We start from the raw sequence: 27,302 nt of genomic DNA, 5'->3' as shown, positions 1-27,302 counted from the left end.
CAGTATTGATCATACACTGGATGGCAGCATATTCAGGTAGGTTTTGGGAATGGACTGCTGGTTTCCTCCACTGTCTCTGGCCACAACTCTGTCTCCATCCGGCTCACTGCTGATGATGGTCACAATCTCATTGCGGTCCCACGGAAACTGACCTGAAATCAGTTTAGTTTATACTTTACATTTCAATAAAGTATCTACTATGTGTTTTTCTGTTATGTGATTTCAGATATAGCCCATGTCTGTTCATCACAACACACTTGGCTACATTTTAGAAATGCAAAAATGAAAACAGTTAAAATTTACATAATCTGCTTTTCCTTATTTTCTGTCATCATTTTTTTTTAGCACAGATTACTGCTCTTCATAGTAAACCACAGAGTAAACCTGTGTTAACCTAGCCTGTGTTACAGAAAATAGCGAATTGGAGTAAAGCCACTTTCAGACATGGTTAATAGAGAAGGACATAATGCATGATATTTTTCCTCTTAAATTGGCCTGTTATCTGGTCCTCTCTGTAAACAAGAGCATCTCTATAAATTTGCCTAAATATTTGATGAATATTTCTTATGTGACTTGGTCTGACCTAAGTAAGATTTCTGTTTTAAGAGAAAAATGGGCATTCTGTATGAAAATGAGAAATGAAATAACACAGTGTAGTGCTGGCAGATTATTTAGTGCAGAATATAGGCTTATGTTTTCATGTATGAGTAGCAGTCACTCCTTATCATGCTATGCAACACAACAGTGACACTAAGTACTCCAGTACCTCTGCTGTATCTGAAGCGGACTTTGGCCTTGATTTCCTCTTTCTGAGGGGGGATGCTTACAGGGCCCTTCCCACCTCTGGTACTGGATAGTGAGGTTCGTGCTCCTTGCCCCTCCTTCTCCTCTTCCCCAGAGGAATCACTATATTGGATCATCTTGCCTTGCTGAGGCTCTGCCTACAAAGGATGAGGAAATATTGCCTATAGCTTTGCATCTACTATCACAGTCAGTGTTGTAGAGCCAATATTAGCTATTTGTCAGTTTATTGATATCACAGTTTATAACAGCCAATAAATGAAGATTAAAAAAGTAAGGAACACATAGGAGAAACATCTTTCAACTATGTTATATTATTTTAGTAAGGACTCATAAATAACTACACATAAGAAATGTTAGGAAAATCTATCTGACAGAAACAATATCCAAATAAAGCATGCAGAATGACCTGCTGTGCAGTCAGTGCCGTCAGCTGTGCTGCAGTCTTTGACTGTTCTGACAGTCTCTTTATCTCTGAGGCATACGCTGCCATCTCCTTCTCCAAACGAAGGTGGCGCTGCAGAAGCACCGCTGTGCTGGAATCGTCCTTCCCATGATCCTCGCTTATCAGCAGTGGCTTCCTGTCACCTAGCCAGGAGTTAGCCTCCTCCACATCTGCAAAATACTGGTCAGAGAAATAAAGGTTACTGTCTTAGAGCATGCCTATAGAGATCAAGAGCAGGTTCCAAAAGACCACACAAGAAAATAAAACATAACATACGTGACAGGATGGTCAGAACCTACGCAATAACAGCAGCACACAGGTAAAAATCTGACTGCAAAATAATTACACTAACTGTAAAAAAACAGTAATACCTCAAAAATGTGTTTGTTGAAAGCAGAGATAGGAGTTTACAGACAAAAAGAAGCTACACTAAACAAAAACAGCTTTTTTTCATTCTTCTCTTCTTCTTCTCTGCCTTTAATTACACATTATTCACCTGCTTTATGGTAGCAGCAGCCTGCAGTCTGTCGCGGTGTCCTGTCACCTCGTCAGTCAGGTGGCTCCACTGCTTCTTGAGAGTCCTGATCCACTTCTGAACAGCTTGCTGATTCTCCTGACTCTGTTTGGAGAGCAGATCCTGACCTCGACCCAGGACACCTTTATACAAAGACTCCTGGGCCTGGACCTCCGCCTCCAGCACCTATCAAATTATGATTTATTTGAAGTGGCATTTAGAATCAAGATAGATTTAAAATGCCTTTATTCTCAAGGTGGGGTCATGTTCAGCCTAAAAACAGTCACGAGAGCCAGATTACATGACTTAAACCAGAATTTAAATGTTATTATTTGTTTGTTTTGTTTAGATGCACTCCTGTTCTTTGCATTGCTGTTTCTTGTTTATGTTATTTTCATTTCATTTAAAACTTGGCAAATATTGTTTCGTGGTCTTGGGCTTTGGACTTTTTTCAGCTTGTGTATTTTTGAATTCTTAAGTCTTAGTTTGATTGGTTACTCCTGATGACTTAATCCTTTGTTTCAGTTTGCTTTACATTATTCCTTTAGGAATGTTTGTTTGTTAGAGTCATTGTGTTGGTGTTTTGTTACTTCCTGTTTTATTTTTATAGTCTTTTGTCACTTGTGTTTTGTTTTTATTCCTACTTCCCTTGTCTCAAGATTAGTTTCAATTATCTTCATCACATGACGAACACTTACCTCATTACCTCTTGTATTGTCTCTGTCGCCCTTGACGCCAAGTGTCCCTTGATGTTTTGGATTCCCTGCTTTTTGTATTCAGCTTCTGGATTTTGGCTTGGTTTACTCTCTGGGTTATCACCATTAAAGCTTGCTTAGAGTTCAGTCACTGTTTCCTGCATCCTGGTTTTAGGTCCATAATCCCTCAACAATCCACACAGCATGCAACCTATTGTAGGTCCAACTCTATATTGTCAGGGCCGTGGGTCGGAGACTCAGGATTTATGTTTTCTTCTTTTTAAGATTATGTTTTATACTATTTAATATTATTTATGGTTCTGTGCTTGGCCTCCCCTGTGTCCTTGTTGCTTGTGTAGTCTATCATGTCTCTCGCGCATGTTAAAATGTCTCCCTTTCATGACCCTTGCTCCCCCTGTTCCCTGTGTTTAAGTCTTAATGTGTGTCTCTTGTTTCCTGTTTTATTTTGATAGTCCTTTGTCCTGTATTCAGTGTATTTAGTTTTGCTTCCTCCCTGTCTTCTCAGGTTTTATTAGTCCTAGCTGTGTTTCCATCCCCTCGTTATCCTGCATCTGTATTTAAGTGTTTAGTCTCACTCTGTTCATTGTCGTGTTCTCCATGTAAGCTGTATTCTGGTGTTAGATCCATGTTGTCAAGTCTAGTCCAGTTCAGTTGTTAGTTCTAGTTTATCTTTTGTTTGTTTAGTGTTCATGTATTTTGGTTTTAGTTTTCACAGCAAATAAAAGCTGCCTCTTTAAGTTAATCTTTTGTCTTAGAGTCCTGTCTTGCTTTAGTTTAAGGCATTTTAATGAAACAGAAACATTTATCTGCTTTATAAGCTTTTGTTATTCTTTTTTAATAAAGAATAACAATGTAACATTTCTAAAGTTTTGACAATTTGTAATAATAATATGAATCTCATGTGTTTTTCACAAGAGGCACAAAAAAAGTTAACTTTTCATCACATAATTCAGAGTTAACACATTCACAAAGAACACCCTTAAACCACTTGTAACACATGTTCCTGTGTAGAAAACAAACAAAACTTCTCCACAGTGTCAAAGTCCAAAGCATGGAACCTTATGGGCTCAAGTGTCCGTATACACAGCTTTGTGGCTCACCTTGTGCTTGTGTTCGGCCACCTGGATGTGGTTGAGGTCTCGTCCAAGTCCAGCCGTCTGCAGCTTTAACCAGCGCTCATAGATCCAGGCCTCCAACTCCTCACAGTCATAGAAGAACTCAAACAACTTCAACTGAGCCTCCAACTGCCTCCTCCTGACACAGCAAAGGAAAGATGTGAGGCAAGATGAGCACAGGTGAGAGATGTAGCAACAGAATATCAGACTAATTAGACTTTCTCTTCCACCATTTTGGACATACAAAGAAATGTTACACATTTAGACCTGTTGCTTGATAAATGATTTTTCCCTCATGCTGTAAATGAGAAAACTAAAGCAAACCTTCTGCTGCTGAGAGACACCAGCGATTTATACTGAGTGTCAAGAGCTCTCACTCTGCTCTGAATCTGCTGCCCATCCCTTACTTTTGCCTGAGAGAGAGAAAGGAGGTGGGTCAGTCTGACAGAAAAAATCCCCAAACAGTGAACTAATAGGACATGAGATGACAATTATTAGCGTACCTTCAGAGCTCTGCTACTGATTGTAGTGATGGTTTCACCATGAGTTGAGATCTGAGCTTCCAGGAGATCTTGTTTCTGAAGAAGAGACTCCACCTCCGTCAGCTGCTTCCCCAGTTCAGAAGAACTGGCTTGGGACTGAGATGGGATAAGGGAGGGGACAGTCAGTAATATTAAAATCACCCCACTTCTCTCACACTACAATCTAAGTAAAACTCCAGTGTCGTCATTATAACTAAAATTCGAATAATAAGCTCACTTGTAGTTCTTTCAGTTCCTGGGAGACAAGCTCAATGTCCCGCAGGATGCTCAGAGTTTCAACTACATTTCCCAAAAGCATCCTCTGTTCTTGGAGCTGCTGCAGCAGGTCCTTCCATCGATGGCTAATGTTCTCCTCCCTTAGAAACAAATATATTATTATGTAGAGTTATTATTAATGACATTATTAATGTCACTTCTTGGTTCTTCTCCCTTCAAAAAGAGAAAGACTTGAGATTACACAAAGTCATTGTTCTCATCCTCCCACCTCCTAATGACTTGCTCCTTGCTGTGGTAGTTTCCTTTCTCTATGGATTTTGCCATGTCTCTGAGGGCCGTGAAGCGTGGCTCCCTGGCCAGTGCATCGGTAGCCAAGGCCTCCAGACGTCGGCCAGCTGCCTGAGTCTCTTCCAGTGTGGACAGACCTCGGATGTCCTGCCTCCGGATCAGACGCAGTGTGTCCTCAAGATAGCCCTCCCTCAGAGCCGCCTGAGAAGACAAAAAGGAAGGATTTTGCAGTCTATTGAGGGATTTTTTTAGGAGCCATAAAAACAGGCAGAAAGTTGAATATCAAATCCAGGGTTTTGAATGCTGTCTGTCTGCATAGATTAAGCTTTCTGATGCTAAAAAGTGGTTTCCATTGTAAGTTAACATTACACGAACAAATTCACAAAATCACAGCAACACGTTTGTTCCCATTTCCCAGCTTTATGTAAAGGGCATTCCATTCTGAACATATTTCAAACTGATATACCTATTTTAATAAAGAAAAAAGGTTAAAATTAAATCAAAATTATACTTTTTTGTTGTGTCGTGTGTATCTACTGTTCTGTGGGGTTGCTAATAACAAATAACAGGATCTTGCATATATGTCCAGTGGAACAAGAGTGGTTAAAAGGTCGCATCCATTTTAAGGTTAACATTACCAAAACTCACTCGGGGCTCTAGGGTGCGACCAAATTTTTCAGTGGTGCGACTAAAAAAAAATATTTGTTCGGGTAACAAAAAAAAATAATTTCTGCAACTCTCCGTGTGATCAAAAACAGACACGCATTATGCCCCTATCGTGGACTAAACCAATCAGAGATAGTCAGGGGCGGGACCTCTCTGATTGGCCGTGGTCCAGTTGAAAGTGCAGGTGGATAGAGAGAGGTGAGTAGCTTGAATAAAGCGATATCGATTCATTAAATCCTGAATTGACTTTTAAATATAACTGTGTTTTGTCAGAAAGGCCAGATTCTCAGATTAAAGCTCACAAAACTATTTCAACAACCACCAAACAGTAAATGAGAGCAGGCACACGGACTCCACACAAAGACGTAAACACAGCGCGGACCCGACGCATCAGAATCAGCTTTGTCTTTCTCGGCTTTCTCACCCGACGGGCCGCAGACGGTCACGCTGTCGGAGCTCACCGATTCTGATGCGTCGGGTCCGCTCTATGTTTACGTCTTTTTGCGCTGATTCTGAGCTGCAGGTTTTGTCTCTCTCCAACCAAAATTCACCGAGCCAGCAGCAAAAGAAGCAGCGAACTACGCTTCACATTTGATCAATGTCGTCATGAATTCCCTCTTACTTTTGCTGTTTTGCTTCCACCACGATAAAAATCACACTTCATGCACAGCTCTCTCTCTCTCTCTCTCTCTCTGTACTTCAAGAACAGTTTCCCGTCTCAAATCTGTTTTCTGCATTATTCATTCGCTTATTACCCACCAGTCTACCGTTGTTTACAGCGCTGTCGGCCGCTGTCTTTTTCTTTTCTTTTTTTCACTTAAATTACCTCGGACAAGAAAGCCCATTTTTTTCTGTTGTTCAATACTGAAGAAATTTAAACTTTTTAAAATTGTGCAAAATTGCAGAATATTTTTACGGTTATCTGCTATAAAAAGTCAGGCCAGAAAAATCTCCTTCATGTTTTTCTGTGTTTTATTCTCAGTTACTTTCACACAAAGGCATCTGCTGTGATGTTCATAATTCTGATTCTCACATGTATCAGTACTGATAAATGATCAGAATATTTCTGACTGTCTGAGGCTAAACTGAATTGTATCAGGACTTTGAGAACCAGAATCGAATGGATTATAGAAATCAGTGATGATACCCAGCCCTAGTGAGCAGCCTAGGCCTGAGAGAAGTGGATGTAGCTGTGGGTAATGAGAAAAGATGAAAAGAACTATTGATAACTTTTTTGTTAAGTTAAGGCCTGATCCGTCTGAAATTCATAGCCAGCTCTGACACAGTGCCATCAATCTTTGAATGCTGAAAAAGCACAGTGTATTCAGGAAACACATTATATGCTGCAATAAATGCACTGCCCAAGTGTCCCCTCTCCCCACTGCCTTTCAGCAGCATGCAACAGCAAACAGGTCGTCAGAGGAGGCCAAGATGATGATTAAGTTTAACATTTTCTACAATATTGACAAAGCACTTTAAGCACAAGATTGTTAGTTAATAATTTAGAAATGAATATTGTCTGTATGGACTGCAATTTCCCCCCCAAAAAACATGTAAAACTGCGGTGTTAAGCGATGCGGTTAAAAAATTTGAGTGCGCCTAACTTTTGTGCCGGTGCGCCCATGGCAAAAGGTTAGTCTAGAGCCCTGTCACTGAAATTTATTTCTACGCACAACACAGTGATTTGTAATCACAAAGTTGTTTTTAGAATTTACTCAGGAATATGTCAGGCAACTCCATAACATTATGATCCACAATATGATCAAAACTGGGAGACTTGTAACAAAGACATTCATATGAGCAGAGTGGCATTACCTTCCTGGCAAACTTCTGTGCAAGTTGCTCCAGGCTTTCCAGGCGCAGCAGCGTTTCCTGTAGGGCTCGCTCTCGTTCATGTTCCGCCCTCTCCAGCATAGCCCAGCTCTTCTCTATGTCATTCAGAGTTTTACCTTTACAAACACACAACAGCATGAGCGATCTTTGTCGTAGCAGCCCTTATATTATAATTGACTGGTAGTGTTCTGTACCCTCTGGAGGATTATAAGCCCATTGGTTGTTGGCTGCCAGTTGAGTCCTCAGACTGAACAAGTGGGCCTCAATTGCCCCACGCTCCTGGAAAAACAAGCCTTAACTTTAACGAGATTAATAAAGGAGGATGCTGAATTTAAAATGTGAGGGTCATCAGACCTGGTATTTGGGAGGTTTCTCCACAGTTCTGTAGGTCTTAAAAGCGCTCATCAGTTTCTGCATCTCCCTCAAAGAGTTTGGGAATCTTCTGTCATTCAGCTGCACCATCTTCAGTCAATAAAGTCAAACAATAATCACCAAATTTAATTCATTAATTGTTTTTTGGGTTTTTTTGTCTTATATTCCGGTGTTTTTCTGTAATATATATATAGAATTGGATTGACCTGTTACCTTAGTTTTGATCCAGCGAAGCAGATCTGAGACCATTCTTTCATACTGGATCTTCATGCCATCCAGCTCCATGAGCATCCCAACAATCTGTGGAGAAAAGAATGAAGTCCTACTTTTGTGTTCTGGATGTTTTGGTTTGATATGTTAAAATGGAATCTGGACTGGCAAATCAAAGACAAAAACATTGTTCTTAACCAAAGAATTAGCAACCAAGCAAAGTTGCTCATTTAAATGAATCCTTAAATTACATTTCTTGCCTTTTTAATAATTTCGTTGTTAATAGGCTATCCCCATTGTTGCTGGCTGACTCTAATTCTGCTAACTGTAATTCTGCATCCTGCACCTGCCCCTCTTGATGTCCCCTCAACCCCACTGGGGTAAAAAAAAAGTGTCAATCTGAAACTGCTCAACCTTATTGGAAAAGACTGCTGTCAGTCACTTCCTGGCATTCTGAAAATGCTGGTCACTGCGCCTGAGCACTATCACTATCACAAGCTATATGAGCCAATGTTGATTTTAAAACACATGGCTGTTATATTACATCACATGATTGGCTTGCTTAATTTATGATTTATAGTTGCCTACCTATCAATGCAAAAATGCTAATAAATATAAAAGTGGCTTCTAACATAATTTTCAAAGCTGTAGTTATCACTTCCATTGTGTACGTGACTTAAGATGAGAAATTAAACACATTAGTTTCACCTCCCATGAACTAATTTGGTTGTTATTTAAAAATGAGAAGCAATACAGCAGCATCAGTGCTCAGTCACAGCACTTTCACTCCTGAAACCATAACCCTCAGTCCAAATAAGCAAAATGCAAACCTTAAAAAACATCTGACAACACTCAGCCCCAAAACAGTTTAACTCAGTTTAACTTGGTTATTATCATGTACAGCAGAAGGAACATGTGTGAAGCAGATAAAGGCTTGTAGCTTCAGTGTGGTAAAGGTGTGTGGTTCTCTGAATGAGTTCCTGCTGCTGCCTCCGGCAGCATCTCATTGTATGTGATCTGATGTGATTCTTAACATCCACAGCCCTCTTTTATGAATGGTTCTCATTTGAGCTACTAATACCTTCTTATCTACCAAAATAAAAATCCCATCAGCTGTGTAGCAGTAATCTACACTATTTAGAGCAGGTTACAATACCAAAAGCAGCCCACATGGGGCAGAGCAGTCCACACTATAAACGGTATGACAGACATTATGTCAAGCAACACATTATTTAAAGAAAAAAAGGACCCACAATTTGAGTTTAGGGACAAATAAATTGAATGTAATTGTTCAGAAACCATTTAGATTAGATTTTCCATAAAATTATGTCAGTTGTATTGTAACCAGCCTCGGTTTTTGCTAATCAACATCGAGTTACAATAGCCGACTGAGTCTGAAAAGATGGACTGACAGACTGATACAGACTCTTTCTCTGCCCCATTGCTTCTCTTTTTTATTTTTACTGCACGTTTAAGTTAATAGTTAAACACAAACAATTCTGCCTTATATTAGAAATATGTCACCTTTAATATCTACAACATGTGCATGTCTGTATGTGTCATATATATTTATGTGCACTCATCTATACACAAATTTAGAATCACAGGCTTAAGTTAATATTATGTATTAAGCTATTATGGTCATATTATTTATTTATCTGACTGATCTTTTTTTCTGTTGTATGCAATGTTGCTGTGTTTATGTTTGTGCTGAATCCAACCTTGGCAAGTCTTTTCTGGATGGTCTGCCCCTGCTTCATCCTGGAAAAGTAGTGGTAGTACAGAGACACGTAGGTCATGATGGACTTTTCATCAGGATGAGCGACCATGATGTCATCCACCTCCAGAAGCTGCATGATACTGAACTCCCGCTCTGCCAGAGTGAACGCATGCTCCAGATTACGCTGGGGGTTATCGCCATGAAAATGGTGGTAGTCAAAAAGGTCAGGTCTGGGATGGACAGACACATGTTTGTTTACTCTGTGAGAAGCGATTTGAGTTTCCATTTGAGTTTTTGACTTTCGAGGATATTTTAGGAAAGTGGAAACATTTTATGAGGGACCTCACAAATACAACAAAAATGCGTGTGCACAAGTATGCTACCGGTGGGCGTGGATAAGAGCATTGAAGGCAAGTCCATCCCTCCAGCTGGAGGAAAAGTCCTGCACGTCAACACCATTGTAGCCTGATGTTTTCCTCTGACACCAGATCAGCAGAGCCTCCTTGGCTGAGCGATGAGCTACGCTGTTCCCCTGAGAAAGAGGAGGAGGGAAGTGGGTGAGATGAAATGAGAACGAGGCAAAAATGGAAAAGATTTAAAAGACAAGGAGATGGAAAGACAAAAGTAAAAATGTGGAGGAGCAAGGGAAAGGAAAGGGAAAAGGAAAATACCCCAAAAAAGAGGGAAAATGTTAAATATGTTAAATTCATAAATAAATTGTTTAGATTAAAGGAGATAACTGATTCTGCTGTAGTTTTAAATCGATACCTCTTCCAGGTTAATATGTCCAATCTGAAACCTGAGGATGATGATCCACAGCAGCCCCAGGATCAGTGTACGATCCCCATCCACCACATTTTCTGGACCAATTAGATCCACCCGAATCTAACGGTAGAGCATAGAGCAGTGTGAACCTGTCGTTCGTGAGACTGCTATGAAGTTCAACATTTAACAGCTGCCAGTAAGAACAGAAAGTCATTACCTTGACATTTAGGATAATGTGATTGGCTTTTTAGAACTAACATTTAATCAAGATTAAAAATTACTGAGAAAAGAACATTCTCCTCATGTGGAATAATACTATAACCATATACACTTGTACACTGAGGTTTGTGTGTATAAGATTAATTTTGTATATTTGTAAATTTGGTGGATCACTTTCAGGACACTTCAGGAAAAAGTAGGTTACTTTGGTTTTGAGGAAATTGATGGCAATGCTGTTGTTCTCCAGAAAGTGGACTCTTAGCTTGCCTCGGCTCCGCGATGGCAACTTCTCGTTGGCGATGAGCTCCAGCAGACGGATCAGAACTACTCCGGTTTTAAGTTCAGTATAGACGTCAGTCAGCTCCAATTTCTCCTGCAGGAGATCCGGACAGTTTCAGTTACGAGCCAAACCTGACATAGAAGCTCCCCGTTACTGTACCAGATTTTTGATGTTCACGTTGTTCAAGCTTGCAAATCAGAAATATTACTAAACCTTGCAGTTATTTGGTAACCTTAGTTTAAGTGTGTGGGTGCCATTCTTTTATCTACTGCTGGACCAAACAAACGCCTACAGGTGGTGTGATTTATTCTCAAATGGTTTGAGAATTCAGTTTAAGATCAGTTACTTTTCAATCCTTCCTCTCCACTTAAACATTTAAGTATTTGATGATACTGCATTTCCTGTGTATGTTGTAACCTCTAATTTAGATTTCTTTCTCTATCCATGAATAACTCCTGGAATTCCCTCTACACTATTATGTGTCTTCTGTGTAGCTGCTGTGAATCACCTTGTACCGTAATTCTGTCTTTGGATATTTTTTTTGTAACATTGTAACAAGTTTGGAAAAAATCAGTGAAGGAAGTCCTTCACTAAAGTAAAAGTACTAATACCACAATGCACTTTCTACTGCGTAGCACAGGTAAGGAAATGTACTCAAATGATCAAAAGTGTGTATTAAAGATTAAGAATTGTGTGTTAAACTGCTATATACAGTATCATATGTTATCACCCTGCTGTATTGTTGAATATTTTGCACAGGACTGCAGTGATTAACTCTTGTCATTATCGATGACTCAGTATCTGTAACATTTTGGGGGCAAAATAATTAAAAAGATTTTTTTTAATAAAAAAAATATTTTTTTTAATAAAAAAATCTTTAAGTCAAAATGTTGGGACTGCAGAATGTTTTTTTTTTATGTTTTTAATGTCTTTACAGGATATGAAATGATTTTTGGCTCTACTATTAATAGCCATGACAGTAATTTCAAACGTTTTAAACGTTATCATTTCCTTTTAAAAAGTGCTGACTGTGAGTATAATTTTATCACTGTGAATGATTTTATATGGACTGGCCCACCTATCTGTCTTTGGATTCTGTCCATAAATAAATTGCTTTTACTTACCACTAAATAGCAGCCATCTCTGTCTGTGTTTTCCTCTTTTTTGGTTTAAGGATTAAGCCTGCTAACCAACCTAGCATTTGTTAGCTTCCAACTTAGCACTTTGCTCTAAGATGACAGCTACAACATGACAGCTAGTGTGCTAACATAGAGGCCTCAAAAATATTTGATAACCTTGCAGCGGGTAAGAAGAAAGTGTAAGCATGCAAGGATAAAATGCACAAATGCTGTTGAGATTGTAAGTCAAATCTAATATAGTAATAAAGTGTAGTTAGTGTGTGAACACACACAAAATAATAATCAAAGGTCCTTAGCTTTTATGACCCTTCTTATTAAGAGGCTAATTGTAATAAAACAGAAATCTCCATCACCTGGATTAAAGACACTTTAATTCCTTCCTTAATTCCTTATTTGCTTAAGGTGAAAACGATAAGACTCTTTCTCAGGTGCAACCATAATCTTGCCCCTCCTAATCTCTGTGATCTGCTTCATATCACCACTGTTTCCCGCTCTCTCAGATCTTTATCTGGCACTCATCTTGTTGTTCTTCCTGCTCGTCTTATCACTATGGGGAACAGAGCTTTCAGTCGCTCTGCTCCTCGCCTCTGGAATTCCCTTCCTTCGGTCTTAAGAAATATAGATTCCCTTCCCTTATTTAAGTCACAGATCAAAACCTACTTGTTTTAACTGGCTTACTCCCTTTAATACAGATCTTACTTGTTGTCAAATCTTGTTTATTTGTTTGTTTTTTGTTTTTTGTTTTTTTGTATCTTAATTTATTTTAATGTATTTTAATCTACTGTTTTATTAAGATCTTTAAGGTGACCTTGGGTTTTAGAAAGGTGCCCTCAAATAAAATGAATTATTATTATTATGATTATGATTATTATTATTATTACTATTATCTCCAGGACTCTTCTCATACGTTCTGGAATGTCTGGGAACTCGTATTTGACTTTGATGAGAAAACTAATTTCCCATTAATCTCTGCTTGACAGTTTTAACAGTTGAGGTTACTGCTGTTTGTTTTTCAATTACATTTTTAACTGTCTGAATGTATTAGTTTCTTGATACTCATGTCTCATAGCATTTACTCTTTTGTTTTTGTTGTTGTTTGTTATTTCTTTGTTTGTTTGCTTTGTTACTATTGGTTCAGCAATGACTTGTACAAGATAGAATATGAAATTGATTTCCGCTTTTTGAAATGATTTCAAAAAGCCTTTTGATTCATCGTATTGTATCATTTAATGTTGGCTTGAAAATTTGGTTGTTTACATTGAAAAGAACTAAGAGATAATATTTACTGGACCCATCGCTTTGTAACTGTTACATCCGCATAATACAAACATCCTGATTATGTCTCACACAGTTACGACTATATGTAACAACCTTTAGTCAAATGTGCTGGAACATGTATGCAAGTTAAATAAATTCATTTAACTTACATATGCAATGCATAATTATTTCTTAGAATTATTTCTTCTTCCCATCTCACCCCATTCTTGTGGAAGACACTGTTCATCCACTTGGTGAACGTTTTCTTTTGAACTACCATCCGCTGCTCCTGCAGCTGTCGGACTCGCCCAGCCCCATCCTCCTCTGTCGCCATCCTGATGGGCTGAACATGAAAAACATTAAAAGTCACAGACACGCAGTTTTCAGATCTTGACCTTTTCTTGCTTTAACTTTATACATTTAAACAAGTAAAAACACGTTTTCATGAGAGATCTAGTTTGGACAACAGTAACACATCAGAGAGCGTAATATCAGACAGACACATCCGTGGCACACAGGAGTGTCAGTTAATGCCTTTAACATTTCAGTCTGCACGTTAAAGGCAAAAAAATGCAAACTGAAAGACTTTAGTTGTTACTGTTCAAAGTGTCTTAGTTCTGTTTATGCATCCTTGTGTTCTTGTGCCTCTTGGTTATTAGAGCCTCTGTCGCACTACACTGGTTCTTTGACACATTGCGATTGACTTGTCGAAGTCACTGATTTTTAAGCAATACTTAAAATAAGCATAACATGCATGATAGTCAAATAACAGAGATGGACACAAAGTGATTGCATGGCCTAAGTTAAAAAGAGCCTTAGAGCAAGAGGAGAAACAGAATAGGGGCAATAAACCAGACTGAAATAAAGCAGAATGATCCTTTAAGTATTTAAGCCTCACTCATCATTTGCCCTTTGGTAGGATTAATCAGCTGACTAGGCAAATTAAACTGAGTTGTCAGTTCACTTGCCTGAGTCAACAGTTAAATTGGACACATTTTATTTTCTTCCATGCTGACAACAGCAGTTACACCTAAATGTAATGTAGCTGTAAAAATTCCTAAGCTTTAATAACCTAACTCACTCACTCATTGCTTTGTGCCATTAATGTGTGTGTATGCACACTTCTTTTTTTATAATTGTCAAACCTAAGTTGATCATTGATTTTGTAGAGTGATGCCAAGACATTCAGGCACAGATAGAAAGGTAGATAACCTAATTTGTTGTCCTATTATCCTTCACTTATTTTCTTGTTTAAATTTTTTTTAATCAAAATGCCTTTCTAATAGTTATAAGTGATATGAAAAAACTTCAACATAATTATTGTGAGAAGAAACTGAACTCTACAGACTACAGAGAAACTGTACCATGCTGCTAAGTTATGTTACAAAATGCAATTTATTGCAATGCATCATGTTAAAAGTAAAATCTTAATTTTGCTAAATGTATAGCAACCAGATGGATGTACTAAAAAGTTTAAACAGGATATTTAAACTTTGGTGTTTGTTCCAAGCTAAGCTAACCTCAGTCTAAAGATAAAGATCAGTCTAAAATCCATACTGCTGTCAAAATGTCCTTCTTTATCTCTGCTTTCCAATTTAGCAATACACTGTAAAGTGACCGATACAAATATGGCCCACAAAGCCTAAAAATGTCCACATAAACAGGAAACACTTTTGTGCAGCAATGTGGTCACTTTTAAGTATCCCGGTGCTAAGATAACCTGCAGAAGAACTTAGAAAGAAACAAACTACAGGAACAGGAAGAGAAGCTATATACAGCACGCAAGCACACAGACAGAGGAAACATGCTTTTACCTTTCAGTCCTGTGCAGCCCAAAGCTCTTTATGATTTATTTTGTTTTCAACTTTGGAATCTCAGGGGAAAAGACATCCGTATCAGAAGAAATAATCCCCTTCTGATCCAGTGAAGAGTGACACCCTGTTGATCTGATTTTATTGTCTGCACCAAATGTTGCCATAAAAGAGGTGTGTGAATTCATGTGATGTGTGTGTACAAGTATTGCCCATGTTGTGGGAACATAAATGTGTTTACACAGCTAATTTGCAGAGATTCAAAGTAAATTAATAAAATTTAGGGTGAATACTTGATTTAAGGTTAGGTAAGAGGTTATTGGTGTGGTTATGGTAATTCTACAAGAACTGAATAAAAGCCAATATAATGTCTCGTCTTTTTTGAAGAAGTTGAAGTGTGTGTGTGTGTGTGTGTGTGTGTGTGTGTGTGTGTGTGTGTGTGTGTGTGTGTGTGTGTGTGTGTGTGTGTGTGTGTGTGTACTTTGGAGCCATTGGATTTACGGCTTGAGCAGATCCACTCACCTGACAGCAAAAGAGTCAAAGTTCAACATGACAGTAACACAAAACACACACGCACAGACATGCTTCTAATGCATTATCTTTCTTTCTAAATCTTTCCACCATATATTTATGTATAAAAGCTACAATGTGAATAAATGATGCACCAAAATGCAAGTGTCCTGAAGAAGAACCAGGATTAAGATCCAGTTTAACGAAATGCACACTGAGTCCTAATTTGAAACCTTTTGGTCTTGTATAAAACTAAATAAAACCTGGAGAGGAAAAGATAAGAGAGGAAACGTTTCAAGATCCAGTAAAAGTAAACTTAAGAGTGCGTGTTTCCTGGATTATAATTAATAATGCATAACCGTCCCTCATCCTGGCAAAACCACCTGAATGCAGCTCTGCAAGGGAACAGGACATTATGTAATAATTACCATTTTTCACTGGAGAGGGTTTGAACGTCTTCCTAAAGGTCCTTTCCAGTAGCAAGACCAAGTAATTTATAGGGTGTGTCTTTAAATACAGCCCCAAAGTTTCAAACAGTTTCATAACTGCACATTCCCACTAGGAAAGCAGTGACTGTGGTCTCTCCTATGCTATTCATAAAGTAGCTTATGGGAATTCCTCTGTCCCTATGAGAAAGCACTTGGTGACAGTGCTTGACAGTCCTATTTAGTACTTCTGCTGCAGCATTCTGCATTAACTGAAGACTTTTCAGCATCACTCTGAGACAGGATGTTTCTATCATTTTAGTTTTATTTGTGCAAATGCAAGAAAGTAGTCCTAGACATATTTGTTTAATGTGTGTATTGAAAGACATATACTGGTCAAAAATGAATTACAGTGTTACAAGGTAATGCAGTGCAATGAACTACGTCTGAATTTAGAAGTGGGAAATTAGAGGTCATCCAGGCTTTCAAGTCTTTCAAATATGTCTGCAGTTTAACAGTTGATTTGAAGAAAGCATAGGAATGACAGTGTTTTCTATTTATTCCTATATGTAAAAAGAATTGGTCCCAGCACAGAACCCTGTTGAACTCTGTGACTAACTTTTATGCGTGAAACCTTTTCTATTTATATGCACTAATTGAAATCGATCAGATAGATATGATATACCAAAGGTGTGCTCTAATCTCTGTACTATTTTAGTCAACAGTATTATATGCTGCACTAACATCTAGCAGGACGAGCACAAAGGGACGTCCACTGCAAGAGACCATAAGAATCTGCCCTAGTCCTTTTTCTGTGCTATAGTGCACTCTAAATCCTAAGCAAACAGTGCAGCACTTGGTATTCCCAGGTAGTCCTCCATCCCAGTATTAACCAGATTTACCTTCTGACAGCTGGTGTGCTAAGGGTGGTATGGGCATGAGCTTGATTCCTTTCTCTTAGAAGACTTGTGGTTTGTTCAAGATGCAACTTTGGAAACCTTAACCTTAGTGCCATGTTCTGTTTAGCGAGAAGAGGTTTTCCTCTGGCAACTATTCCAAGCAGGCCATACTTGTTGAGTCTTATAATTACACTGTTATGACCTTTAACATTTAAGATGCTAAATGAGTCCTAAATCTTTCACTGTAGAAGAATGAACTTCAAATTATTTGGAAGATAATAATTAATCCCGTCCAACATTCCCAGACTGTTGGACGGGAACAATTGCTTCCCTAAGTTCACTGCTAATGTCTTTTCTCTTAGGCATTATATAGACAAACAAACTCCAAACAGAAAAAATAACTGTCTGAGAAATGTGGTTATAATAAAGTCCCAAAAAACAAAACAGTGGAACCTTGAGTACATGTACTGAATAAACTTTATTAATTTTATTCATTTCCAGCTCTGCTAACAGGATGAGAGGTGGAAATGCATTAGAACAACACTGGAACAACATTATTACAAAATACATCCAGCTCAAAAAGAAAAAAAACCTTTTACATTCAGGTAAATGGAAGTTAGTTCGACCTTTTCACTACATGTACAGCTGGACGGATAAAATCATACAGAAAACATAAGAAAATAACATGATTCTCCTGTTCCATGCCGTTTCATACAGGTTTCACTTTTATAGACGGGGACAGCGAGTGACTGCAGATGTGCCCTTTTGCTTGGAAGATTGAAAGCCTTTGTGTGGTTGCTGAGCAAAAACAGTACATGACACTTATTAATCTAGCAATTCCACCAGTTTTTGTCCCAATAGCAGACAGAAAAGACAAAAGCTGTGCTATGCAGGCATTATTATTACCCTCATTAAGTAGGTGGAACCTGTTGCTGTTTGTTCATCTGAACAAAAGAAGGTTTGCAGAAAAAAAACAAGCTGAACTTCATGAAACTTGGTGGAGAGATGGAATTAAGGGCATTAAGGTTTGACTTTTTAGAAAAATATCTACATTTTTTAATTATTTATTCTTATTATTACTGAAATAACATGGTTCAGTTTTGGGAAAGAAATCTGATGTCTACATTTAAAAAAAAAACTACAGAAAATCTCCACAGTAGTTTAAGTCACATCTAAGGAAACCGTCATCTTCCTCAAACTTTAACTACAGAACTTTTTTGCCTATTGTGACAACTCCTTCCACCCCACCTCCTCCAGCTATTAACAAATATGTTATCGGGTTATCCTCAGATTTTTAAGGGCTCTGAACCTTACACTTAACTTACATTATATGATAACCCTGAATTAGATAAGCAGATGAAAATGGATGTTAAAAACAGTATTAGTAACATATGAATGTAATTTATTGTAGACGGGCTTGGAAATTAAATGCACTGACAGTTGCATGTTAAAAGGCACTGATGTACAGCAGACCTCCTGTAAAATCCTCAAGGATAACCACAGTCCTGTCATAGGAACAGAGGCCTTTAAACACAACTTAAAAACAGCAACATGGTGACAATGTCAAATTAAAACAATGTATTCTGACAAACTAAAACCCTTTGAAATGAAAAGGCACTGATATGGAACGTCTTCCCTTTACATCTGCTGTGGTTTTAAAGGTATAATTCATGTATATATATCAGAAAATACAATTTCAGACATTTATTTAACCATAAAAACCGCATGAGTTACCTCCTCCCACTTATCTTATCTGTTAAAAATCCTCTATAATTTTAGCTAATTGTTTTTCAAACCAATAGTTGGAAGTTACTGCTAATTTTGTTGCTGGGTTTTTAGGTTTGGGTTATGTTGTTGAGTGTTTTATGTCTCAGATGGGATGCAAAAATGTGTTGCGATATCTTAGTTTGTTCTGATGTCATCTCATTTGAAATTTGACATTTAAAAAAAGAAAAGAAGAAAGAAATAACAAGACAACGAACCTATTTCCTGCAAACTCTGTTTCCTGTTTAAAATTTTTCTTTGAATGGTGATGTTAAGACCAGACGCTGAAGTTTTCAGTCTTGTTATTATAAGATCAGAGGTCATGGCTCTCCTCCTGTCCTTTTCATTTTACAATGTCAGGAAGCAGAATCAATTGAGCACATACTGACAACTGCATTTCAGTACACTGTCTATCCCTGTGAGCAAATTAGCACTGAGCTGCAGACTATGACCTCTGACCTCACTGTGAGGCCTACATGGAGTGGGAATAAAGCTATATTACAGCTTCTGATTACAATACATACTATGTCAGCTTTTACTCCCCAGCTTTAGTTTGTTGTGATGCTGTTGGAGCCATTGCGATTGTTTAAAATGTTAGATTTTATTAATTTTTATTTCATTAACTTATTTTATTTATTTATTTCTTTATTTTGCATAATGTCATCATCAAGACACATCTTTGGTATTTTTCTCTAAAAGCGTTTAAAGACGAAGTTTCCATAGTGCTACAAATGTTTTTACCTGAATAGAGATTTGCTACAGCCTGGACTGCCAGGTGTTTCAGTCAGTTTAGCAGTGTTTTTCTGTGAAGGAGAATAACTGTCATTGTTGTGTAACTGTGAAGACCTTTTAGGATAAAGCTGGAACAGCTTGAAGGATGGGGAAAAATCCAGAAAAGATATTATGGGCACTTTGAACACCAGCAAGTATGCATTTAAACTTACATCTAAAGTTTTGTGCAAGTGATGTCCTTTGAAATATGTTGCAGTAAAATGAATAAACTGCACCCTAGCACTAACTGTTACCTTTGGATAGTCGGTTTTCAAGGTTAAACATGAATATATGAATATGAATATGCTCTCCTTCAGAAATTAAAGTGAATGGTGAAGCCAGAATTAGGCAAATGTGGCTATATTATATAAGAACTTTGTCACTTTTCTTCTTTAATGCAATTAAATCAGCTGAAATGCTCATTATGTAAAATCTTATCAAAATAAAAGTGCTTTGTTTGACTGCTGCCTGAAAATGTCAAGCATTATTAGGCTCTAATGCATCGTCTTAGTGAATGTATCCAACAAAACTTTACCCTTTGACCTTCTGTAGCATTAGGTGGCCCATTTGTTCTCCTGTTTGTTCAACGAGCAGCAGCAGACACGTTCACCTGTGATGGTTCTTTACATTTTTACACCTCTTCTCTGCTCAGTCTCTCTTCAGCAGCTTGCTTGGCGTCCTGTGAGCACTCTAGTCCTCAATATGATTGTACAAGGCATCTGCAGTAGGGTTTTTGCGGTGGGATGGGGGCACCAGGTGGTTGGGGAGCTCAGTGGGCAGCTCGTAGCCCTCCAGTTTGATCTTGATGAGATGCTGAGCGAGGGCAAACTCCTCGTCGTCCAGCATGCCATCCTGGTCGCAGTCGGATAGCTTCCAGATCTTCCCTAGCACAGTGTTGGGCAGCCGAGAGTTCATCATCTCTTTCTTGGCATTGACGCCAGTTATCTTGCCATTGATAGGCATCAGAGTGTAGAAGATCTCATCGTAACGGTGCTTGTCCCGGCTGACAATCCAGTCTTCAGCGTCAGCCCCAGCACTGATCCCCTCACCGTAGCCCTGACCAAAGGGCCCATCCTGGGAGCCCTCAAAGGCACCACCTGACACCATGGCAGGAGGCTGCTTGGCCTCCTCCTCCCGGATCATCGCCATAAGAACAGCAATCTTTGAGGCTAACATTTTATCCACCTTCTCAATCAGCTTCACCTTCAGAGATGGGAACTTACTGAAGTCATAGTGCTGCAGCATGTCCTGGAGGAGAAGAAGAGACACAGGTTAACGTCTGCTAACGACTTTTACAGCTCACACCCAGAGAAACAACTACAAAGATGACAGATAATGAAGCCTTTAAAATTGTGGTATATTTTTTGGATGAGGTACTTGAACACATTATCTTAACATGGTGGCTTGCTCTTTCTGCTCCAGCTTGCAGCTTTCAAAAGGAATGCAAGCTGGACTCCTTTCTGCAAGGCTTTACTCTGCACATTTTCTTTTTTTGCCACAAACCTTAACACAAGATTACAGCAAACTGATATTTGCATGTGGGATTAATGTTAGTCACTAAACTTTTGACCCCCTCCCCCGCCAGTCTGCCATTTATTCCAGGTTTTGTCGATTGCTTAAACACAAATTTCTGAAATTATATCTCATATTGCCAAAACAGTAAACACAAATCATAACGTCTCACCCAATTTCCCAAACATTGTATTGTCAGGTCAAAATGAAGCTCTACACTCAAAACCATTCACTCTTGCTGAAAAACAAAACATTTCCCACAGACAGCACACACAAGACATCAAAAACACACACACAACAACATAGTCGTACACATTGGTGCAATAAATGTAAAACAATATTCCCAAAACTGGCAAGTTGTGTTGCTTGTGGTTCTTCCCCTCAAAAACCTTTTCACATGATGAACACAAAAGATGCAACCAATGTATATACAGTGGCACATTTTTATTCATGTACCATACAGTACAACACACACCAAAAACATTAGTCCACCTCAGCATCCTGTCTGTGGTCTGGGTCAGGCCAGAGAATCTCATCCACATCACAAACTATATTGGGCCTGGCCAGGAAGCGGGGGGTAAAATCCTGGTCCTTGCATGCCTGATCCACCTTTGGCATGCATCTACTGATATGTCTAGGCAGGCGTTTTTCAGGACCTGGAGGAGGTGCACACGGACATAAGGTTCTCTGTCGTACCCCTTCCACCACCAAGCCAAAAATAACTCCTCCATCAGGTTTAGAAAGGGAGAGTATGCAGGCAGAAAGATGTTAGACAACCTTGGGTTACTGGTAAACCAGTCATGAACCATAGCAGCGCGATGGAAGCTGGCGTTATCCCAAACAACAATGTAGTGAGGCTGCTCTGGCTGTGCTGGTTCCCTGTAGTCCAGCTGGAACATATGTTGTCTCAGACCATCAAGAAAAGCAAGGAGCTATAGTGTTATAGGGTCCTAGAATGGCATGGCGGTGGAGTATCCCTCGTTGGCTGATGGCTGCGCACAGAGTGACATTCCCTCCATGCTGACCAGGGACATTTACAATAGCCCGATAGCCAATTATGTTCCTCCACCTCCACCTCCTCCACCTCCTCCTCGCTGGTGTCCTAGACCTACTTCTCCTCCTCCTCGACCGCTTCCTTTGCATGTCTTTGGATGCATTGTTTCAAACCTGAATGAGCTGACTTTGGCCCTTTTGACTATCCATCCAAGTTTCTGATTGGTGTGTGATGCATTTTGACTCCTAGTGTTTCCACTTCGTTAACTGTGTGCTGATCGAGCTAAAGCTGTGCTTATGTGAGTTAACATTATTGACTGCTAGTGCTTTCTTGGGGCGTCTGGCGCGTTTTGGTCGCGTCTATCGCGTTCGGTGTGAACACACCGTAAGTGACCACATGGTGTCAGCACTGACAAATGTAGGGATTTGTGTGTAGAGTTTTGCAGTAATAGTCCACCACATCTGACTTATGTGGTAAAGCAGGGGCATAGTGTTTATAGTTCAGGGAAATGGGTGTGCTTTTTAGAAAGTGGCATTATGGTTTTAAAATTTGGGTTCAAACTGAGGTTTAGATGTTGTTTACCTTTCTTGTTTTGTGTGCTGATTCCTTGACTTAGTGAGTTTGCTGTTGTCAATGTAGTTTATTTTAAATCACCACCCAAAACACTGGGATTCCTTTTGTTTTGAGCATTACACCTGTTGTTGACTATACATAAAAATGGTCAGAGATTCTCACAGTGAAGTAAAGCAGACAAACCTTAAACCTGAATTTGTTTTACTGGCCAGCAGGGGTCACCTGATCTCCTAGTTACAGGGTCGTGCTTCACTCATGGTTGGTAAGTAACTACCATATGAGTAATGGACTGTTTCTTATTCAATGCTTTTCTATACTACTCTTGAGCACTCACAGCAACTTTGGCCATGATCAAACCACCAACCTTCTGATTAGTAGAAGGCCTGCTCTACCCCCCTGAGCCACAGCCATGCACAGTCCTTTTACATTTTAATGAGATCCAAGCCTCATTAATGATATGTATTTTATTCAGAAGCAAAATAACCACAGCCCAATAAAAAGGCCTAAATGGGACTTACTAACACGCTGACAGCATGATTGCATATTGGTTGGATTTTCAGAGAGGTAAGTGTGTTTTAGCAATTTTTTGGACAAAAATCTATGAATTTTACACATTTCTGAATGACATGTAAAAGTTTCACTTAACATAATAGGACATTTTTCTGGAATTCTAATTACTAATACCATAATAATTTAATTACTGGTGTCGCTGCTTAAAGAAAGCTATTTGTAAAATAACCACAGGCTCTTTTTCAGGACATCTCACCAGGGAAGTGAAAAATCTCAAACATTTTCTCTGCCAATAATCCAATAAAAACAAAGTTTAGCTGTGGGAAACACACACACACTTGCTGTGCAGCATCTCTCTATCGGCCCAGCAGAGCAGCTGCAGTTCAGTTCATTCTGTCCCAGCAGCTAAAACCTTCCCTGACGTCAGGAAAACAGTTCTTCTTCTTCAGGTCACACATTGTTCCGCATGATGACATGATGCAATGCTATAATCATTTGTTTATCATTTAAATTCAGGTTTTCTTTTACTAAACAATGATTTTCCTGTATTTGCATAAACAGGGACAGGGATTATATTAAACCCAGTGCTCCAGGTCTATCAGCCAGTGTCCAAACTCTGTGCAAACTCTGCCACTCTAAAGGACACATGCACTTCAGAATGACAATTCCACCGAGTGGGCAAGAAGTATAGCACTGCTACTCCTATGTGTTGCTTCCTATTTGTCAAATTAAAAAACAATTTTATAGAGTCAGGGAAGAATAATTATTTGATCCCCTACTGAATTTTTAAATTTGTTCACTTACAAAGAAGTATAAGGAGTCATGTTTTGCTTCGGAATCAAATACTTATTTTACTCAGTGACATGCAAACCAATTCATGACTTTTAAGTAATGCGCTTTTCTTTTCTGTATATTTGCCATTCTGTCTCTCTCCTTTAAAATGAAACTGCCATAAAAATTAGAAGACTGCTCATTTCTTTGGAAGTGAGCAAACTGTCAAATTCAACAGGGAATTAAATCATTTCCCGTACGGTACGAGCGGCTTCTGTTTCAAGGAAATAAAGACAACTGTTACTGTGATATGACTGTGATACAAAAAACAATTCTAAAATTGGTAGTTACAGTTACATTGTCTCTTTTTGTTGTGTTAAAAGTGATTAACAGACTTTATCTGGGTTGAGTAAAAATATTCTCAGGATATCCAGGTCCAAAATGTTCGTGTGTGTGTGTGTGTGTGTGTGTGTGTGTGTGTGTGTGTGTGTGTGTGTGTGTGTGTGTGTGTGTGTGTGTGTGTGTGCGTGTGCGTGTGTGCGTGTGTGTAAAGCCAAGCCATTCTTTTTAATAACCAGCAGAGGATGACTCCTGTCTAATTGCACAGAGGTCTTTGGGAACTGCTGACTACTGTGTTTGCTTTTACGTACTTGCATCTTAGTGACATTGGGGAAGTCTCCAGGGCTGATGTGGTGCTCTCTCTGTAGGACGGTGTAGATCTCCGGGAGTCTCTGGATCAGTTCATCCTTCTTCTTTTCCCGTCCAAACAGAGATGGCATCTCTTTCTTCAGGTAGCTGATAATGTAGGCATGCACCTGCAAGCAGGAAAGCAATGGAGATCATAAGCATTTTAAAATGCCGTGGAGGGGACACAGATCTAAATTCTGTGCCTTAAAACTTAAAGTTTCTTTTAATGGCAGCTTTGGCAACTTTTTTCCTTTGAGACATTTGAGATTGCATTGAAAGAAGAGGAATGAAACTAAAAGTGTTGCATCAGAAAGCTGATTGAAACTGATCACAAAAGTTCATTCAGCTCATTAAATCTTAAAAAAAAGCCAAAATTCAGGACAAGTGAGCAAGCAAACAGAGAAGAAGTCTGAGTACATGGCAACGCTTAACTGAGACAAAACCGAAGTTATTTATGACTGATCCCCTTTAACTCTTCTGTGTTACTAGTGTAACACACAGCACAGCACAGAAGACACTACCCTGATAGTTCCTCAAAAGGAAAAGGTCACAGCCCTCCCGCTGCCAGAGCTCCGTTCAATAACAGCACTGTTTACACAGAGTTTCCTTAATCACACCACCAACACAGGAAGTCTGCTATCTGGGCTACAGGTTACCATGGAGGGTGAGGAAGCTCATACTCTCATGTGTTTAGGTTCATGAAATGAGATTTGAAAATTCAAACAATTGGAAATTGTGAGATGACATCTCACAAATTTAACTTTAATCATTTGTATTTAAGTAAAGAAAAAAAATAATTCTTGGCACAAATAATCTTTACATGGAACAACCACAAAGTCAACATTTTGTCAACATAAAAACAAAGAATATTTCACAAAATATTCTTTGTTTAAATCTTTAAATATGATTTTATTGTGGAATGAAATGCATAATGCAGAAATCTCAGGCTGTTTCCTCTTGCTGGAATAAAAATATAGCTTGAAGTCTGAGTGTTGAGACTCTGGATGAGAGAGAAACAGGAAACTATGAGATGCTGGGTCAGAGGGGAACTGATGGTGATTGATGGATTAGAAGAGGAGAAGAAACAGGAGGAGGGGGGAGGAATGTAGGAGTGCAGGAGGATCATCGGTTACACAGGCAAAGGCATAATGATGGTGGAAAGAAGGGAGGAGTGAGGGAATGAGGTCATTGAATTTCTGAGGGCAAAGTGCCAGAGTACATGAGTGCCATTTATTAAAAGTTACAGAGGAAGGAAAAACAAAACTAAAAAGACTCCTTGGCATGTTTCTAGGTGCTGAACATAACTACATGTGTGAGAAAACAGCTTAGATTCATTTCATTTTCAAATGTACAAAAAAAAAACCAAACACAAAACTGTCATTTGTAACTGTAACAAAAACATCTACAAATCCCATTATTTCCTTTGTATCAGTGGCTTAACGTTATCACACCACAAACATCACATTGCAGTGTTTCCACTAGAAAGCACTTGTCATATGTTAGTAGAGTGCAGCCAAATCCTTTGTTTAGCTGATAATTGAAATATGCACCATAACAAAGTTGCTAAACCTCACAGGATTGTGTCATTTCAAGAACTTTTGCAGCTAAACACACATCTGTGCTCGGTGTGGATCGCTCACTCAGGACAGATTCCAGCTCACTGTATAACAACACAACAGACCTGATACAGCTGCTGGATGTGCCTCATTATTAAGTTTTCACAGCAGCCTTCGCAATTTCCCACATAAATACCTCATGAAAAAAGAAGCAACCACGGAGGAAGAGGCTGTGAGTTCATACTGAATCTCCTGAGATGATAGACGATCAAATCAACTTGAGCGTCATTGTACAACATTACGAAACATTACAGAGATTAATAATATTAATATGATTGATGTTATCAACCTGCTTCTCTTTGCTTGCTCAAAAATATAGTGGTACCTGAAGTACTTGATCTTTGTTATACTTCAAATATGGCCGACATTTTACATGCTCTCAAACTTTTGAAGACTCATATGCATTCTGGAGTAAAAAAAAACAATCCACCCCGTATGAGGGACTGCTACGGCTATGTGGTGTACGCTAGAAAGCTTTTTACAAAATAAAAGCCCTTTGTTTCTTATATGCTTCTACCAGGCTGGACAAGTGTTCCAAATACTGAGCTGAGCATATGCCCTGTATCCCCCACTATGGTGACCATAAGCAAAAATGCAGCTAGGTTAAAGTTAAAGTTAAACTGTTAACTGTTTGATAGCTCTACATTATTATAACCAAATAAACAATAAGGCCCTGATTTTAATTTTTTAAAGCTCATTTTATTTATTTATTAGTCAGACCTGCTCTTATCAAATTATGCCAAATTATTTCTAAAGTCTGAAACATAAAACACACCAAGTAACAAATTAACTGCAGTTACATTTTTTTGTGTGTTTTTGGAAGTAGAGTGATTACATCAATTATTGAGCTGAATTACAGTTTTCCTTTCTTTATTTACTTAATGTAGGACTACTTTGAAAATTATAGGACTCCTCTGGCTGTATACATAAATACAACCATGTTCTTATTAGCAAGAATATTTCCCTAGAAATAAAATAAAATTATATCTAAAAAAAGACCCACACCAGCACAGTGATGGCAAAATATAAGCCCTGCATGATATGTGTGACTAAAGCATGTTTTCTATCTAATTTAGTTCTTTAAAAAAATATTAAAAACTCTTCTAAATTGAATTCATGTGGTTGTTGTAAGCTTGGTTTCAGGATTAGGGTCTGATTCAGGCTTTATTTCCACATCAGTGTTAAAATTAAATACCACTTCTGCTTCCTGTTTCCCCAGAATAAAAAACATCTATGTTTCGATTCTTCATTTGAAAGGCTGAAACAACAGCTGACATCATTAGAAACCGTTTTCTCACAAGGACACCTCCATTAAACATAAGACTCAGCCAGTTGGAAACACTATCCCAGAGATCCTCAGT

The 27,302-nt window shown here is 38.7% G+C and overlaps 2 protein-coding genes across 2 annotated transcripts in view; both read right to left on the bottom strand.

The window, feature by feature from the left end:
* The window catches only part of sptbn5 (spectrin, beta, non-erythrocytic 5), a 48,813-nt gene extending 35,381 nt beyond the window's left edge, over positions 1 to 13,432 (bottom strand). Inside the window, exons 1-18 of the mRNA XM_063497667.1 lie at positions 13,319 to 13,432; positions 10,628 to 10,795; positions 10,207 to 10,323; positions 9,822 to 9,970; positions 9,440 to 9,668; positions 7,722 to 7,808; positions 7,491 to 7,598; positions 7,331 to 7,415; positions 7,119 to 7,252; positions 4,618 to 4,838; positions 4,351 to 4,489; positions 4,095 to 4,229; positions 3,916 to 4,004; positions 3,577 to 3,730; positions 1,743 to 1,946; positions 1,220 to 1,426; positions 767 to 941; positions 18 to 152 (exon numbers count right to left, since the gene is read on the bottom strand). Coding sequence (XP_063353737.1) covers positions 18 to 152; positions 767 to 941; positions 1,220 to 1,426; positions 1,743 to 1,946; positions 3,577 to 3,730; positions 3,916 to 4,004; positions 4,095 to 4,229; positions 4,351 to 4,489; positions 4,618 to 4,838; positions 7,119 to 7,252; positions 7,331 to 7,415; positions 7,491 to 7,598; positions 7,722 to 7,808; positions 9,440 to 9,668; positions 9,822 to 9,970; positions 10,207 to 10,323; positions 10,628 to 10,795; positions 13,319 to 13,432 — 2,650 coding nt within the window. The remainder of the gene's footprint in view (positions 1 to 17; positions 153 to 766; positions 942 to 1,219; positions 1,427 to 1,742; positions 1,947 to 3,576; positions 3,731 to 3,915; positions 4,005 to 4,094; positions 4,230 to 4,350; positions 4,490 to 4,617; positions 4,839 to 7,118; positions 7,253 to 7,330; positions 7,416 to 7,490; positions 7,599 to 7,721; positions 7,809 to 9,439; positions 9,669 to 9,821; positions 9,971 to 10,206; positions 10,324 to 10,627; positions 10,796 to 13,318) is intronic.
* A 3,788-nt stretch (positions 13,433 to 17,220) lies between these two features.
* ehd4 (EH-domain containing 4) overlaps positions 17,221 to 27,302 on the bottom strand; it is a 35,168-nt gene continuing 25,086 nt past the window's right edge. Inside the window, exons 7-8 of the mRNA XM_063497866.1 lie at positions 24,289 to 24,453; positions 17,221 to 20,526 (exon numbers count right to left, since the gene is read on the bottom strand). Coding sequence (XP_063353936.1) covers positions 19,969 to 20,526; positions 24,289 to 24,453 — 723 coding nt within the window. The 3' untranslated portion in view covers positions 17,221 to 19,968. The remainder of the gene's footprint in view (positions 20,527 to 24,288; positions 24,454 to 27,302) is intronic.

This window comes from Pelmatolapia mariae, linkage group LG16_19, assembly GCF_036321145.2.
Source record: "Pelmatolapia mariae isolate MD_Pm_ZW linkage group LG16_19, Pm_UMD_F_2, whole genome shotgun sequence".
In the NCBI taxonomy this organism is placed as follows: domain Eukaryota; kingdom Metazoa; phylum Chordata; class Actinopteri; order Cichliformes; family Cichlidae; genus Pelmatolapia; species Pelmatolapia mariae.
This window is presented reverse-complemented; position numbering and strand designations above follow the sequence as displayed.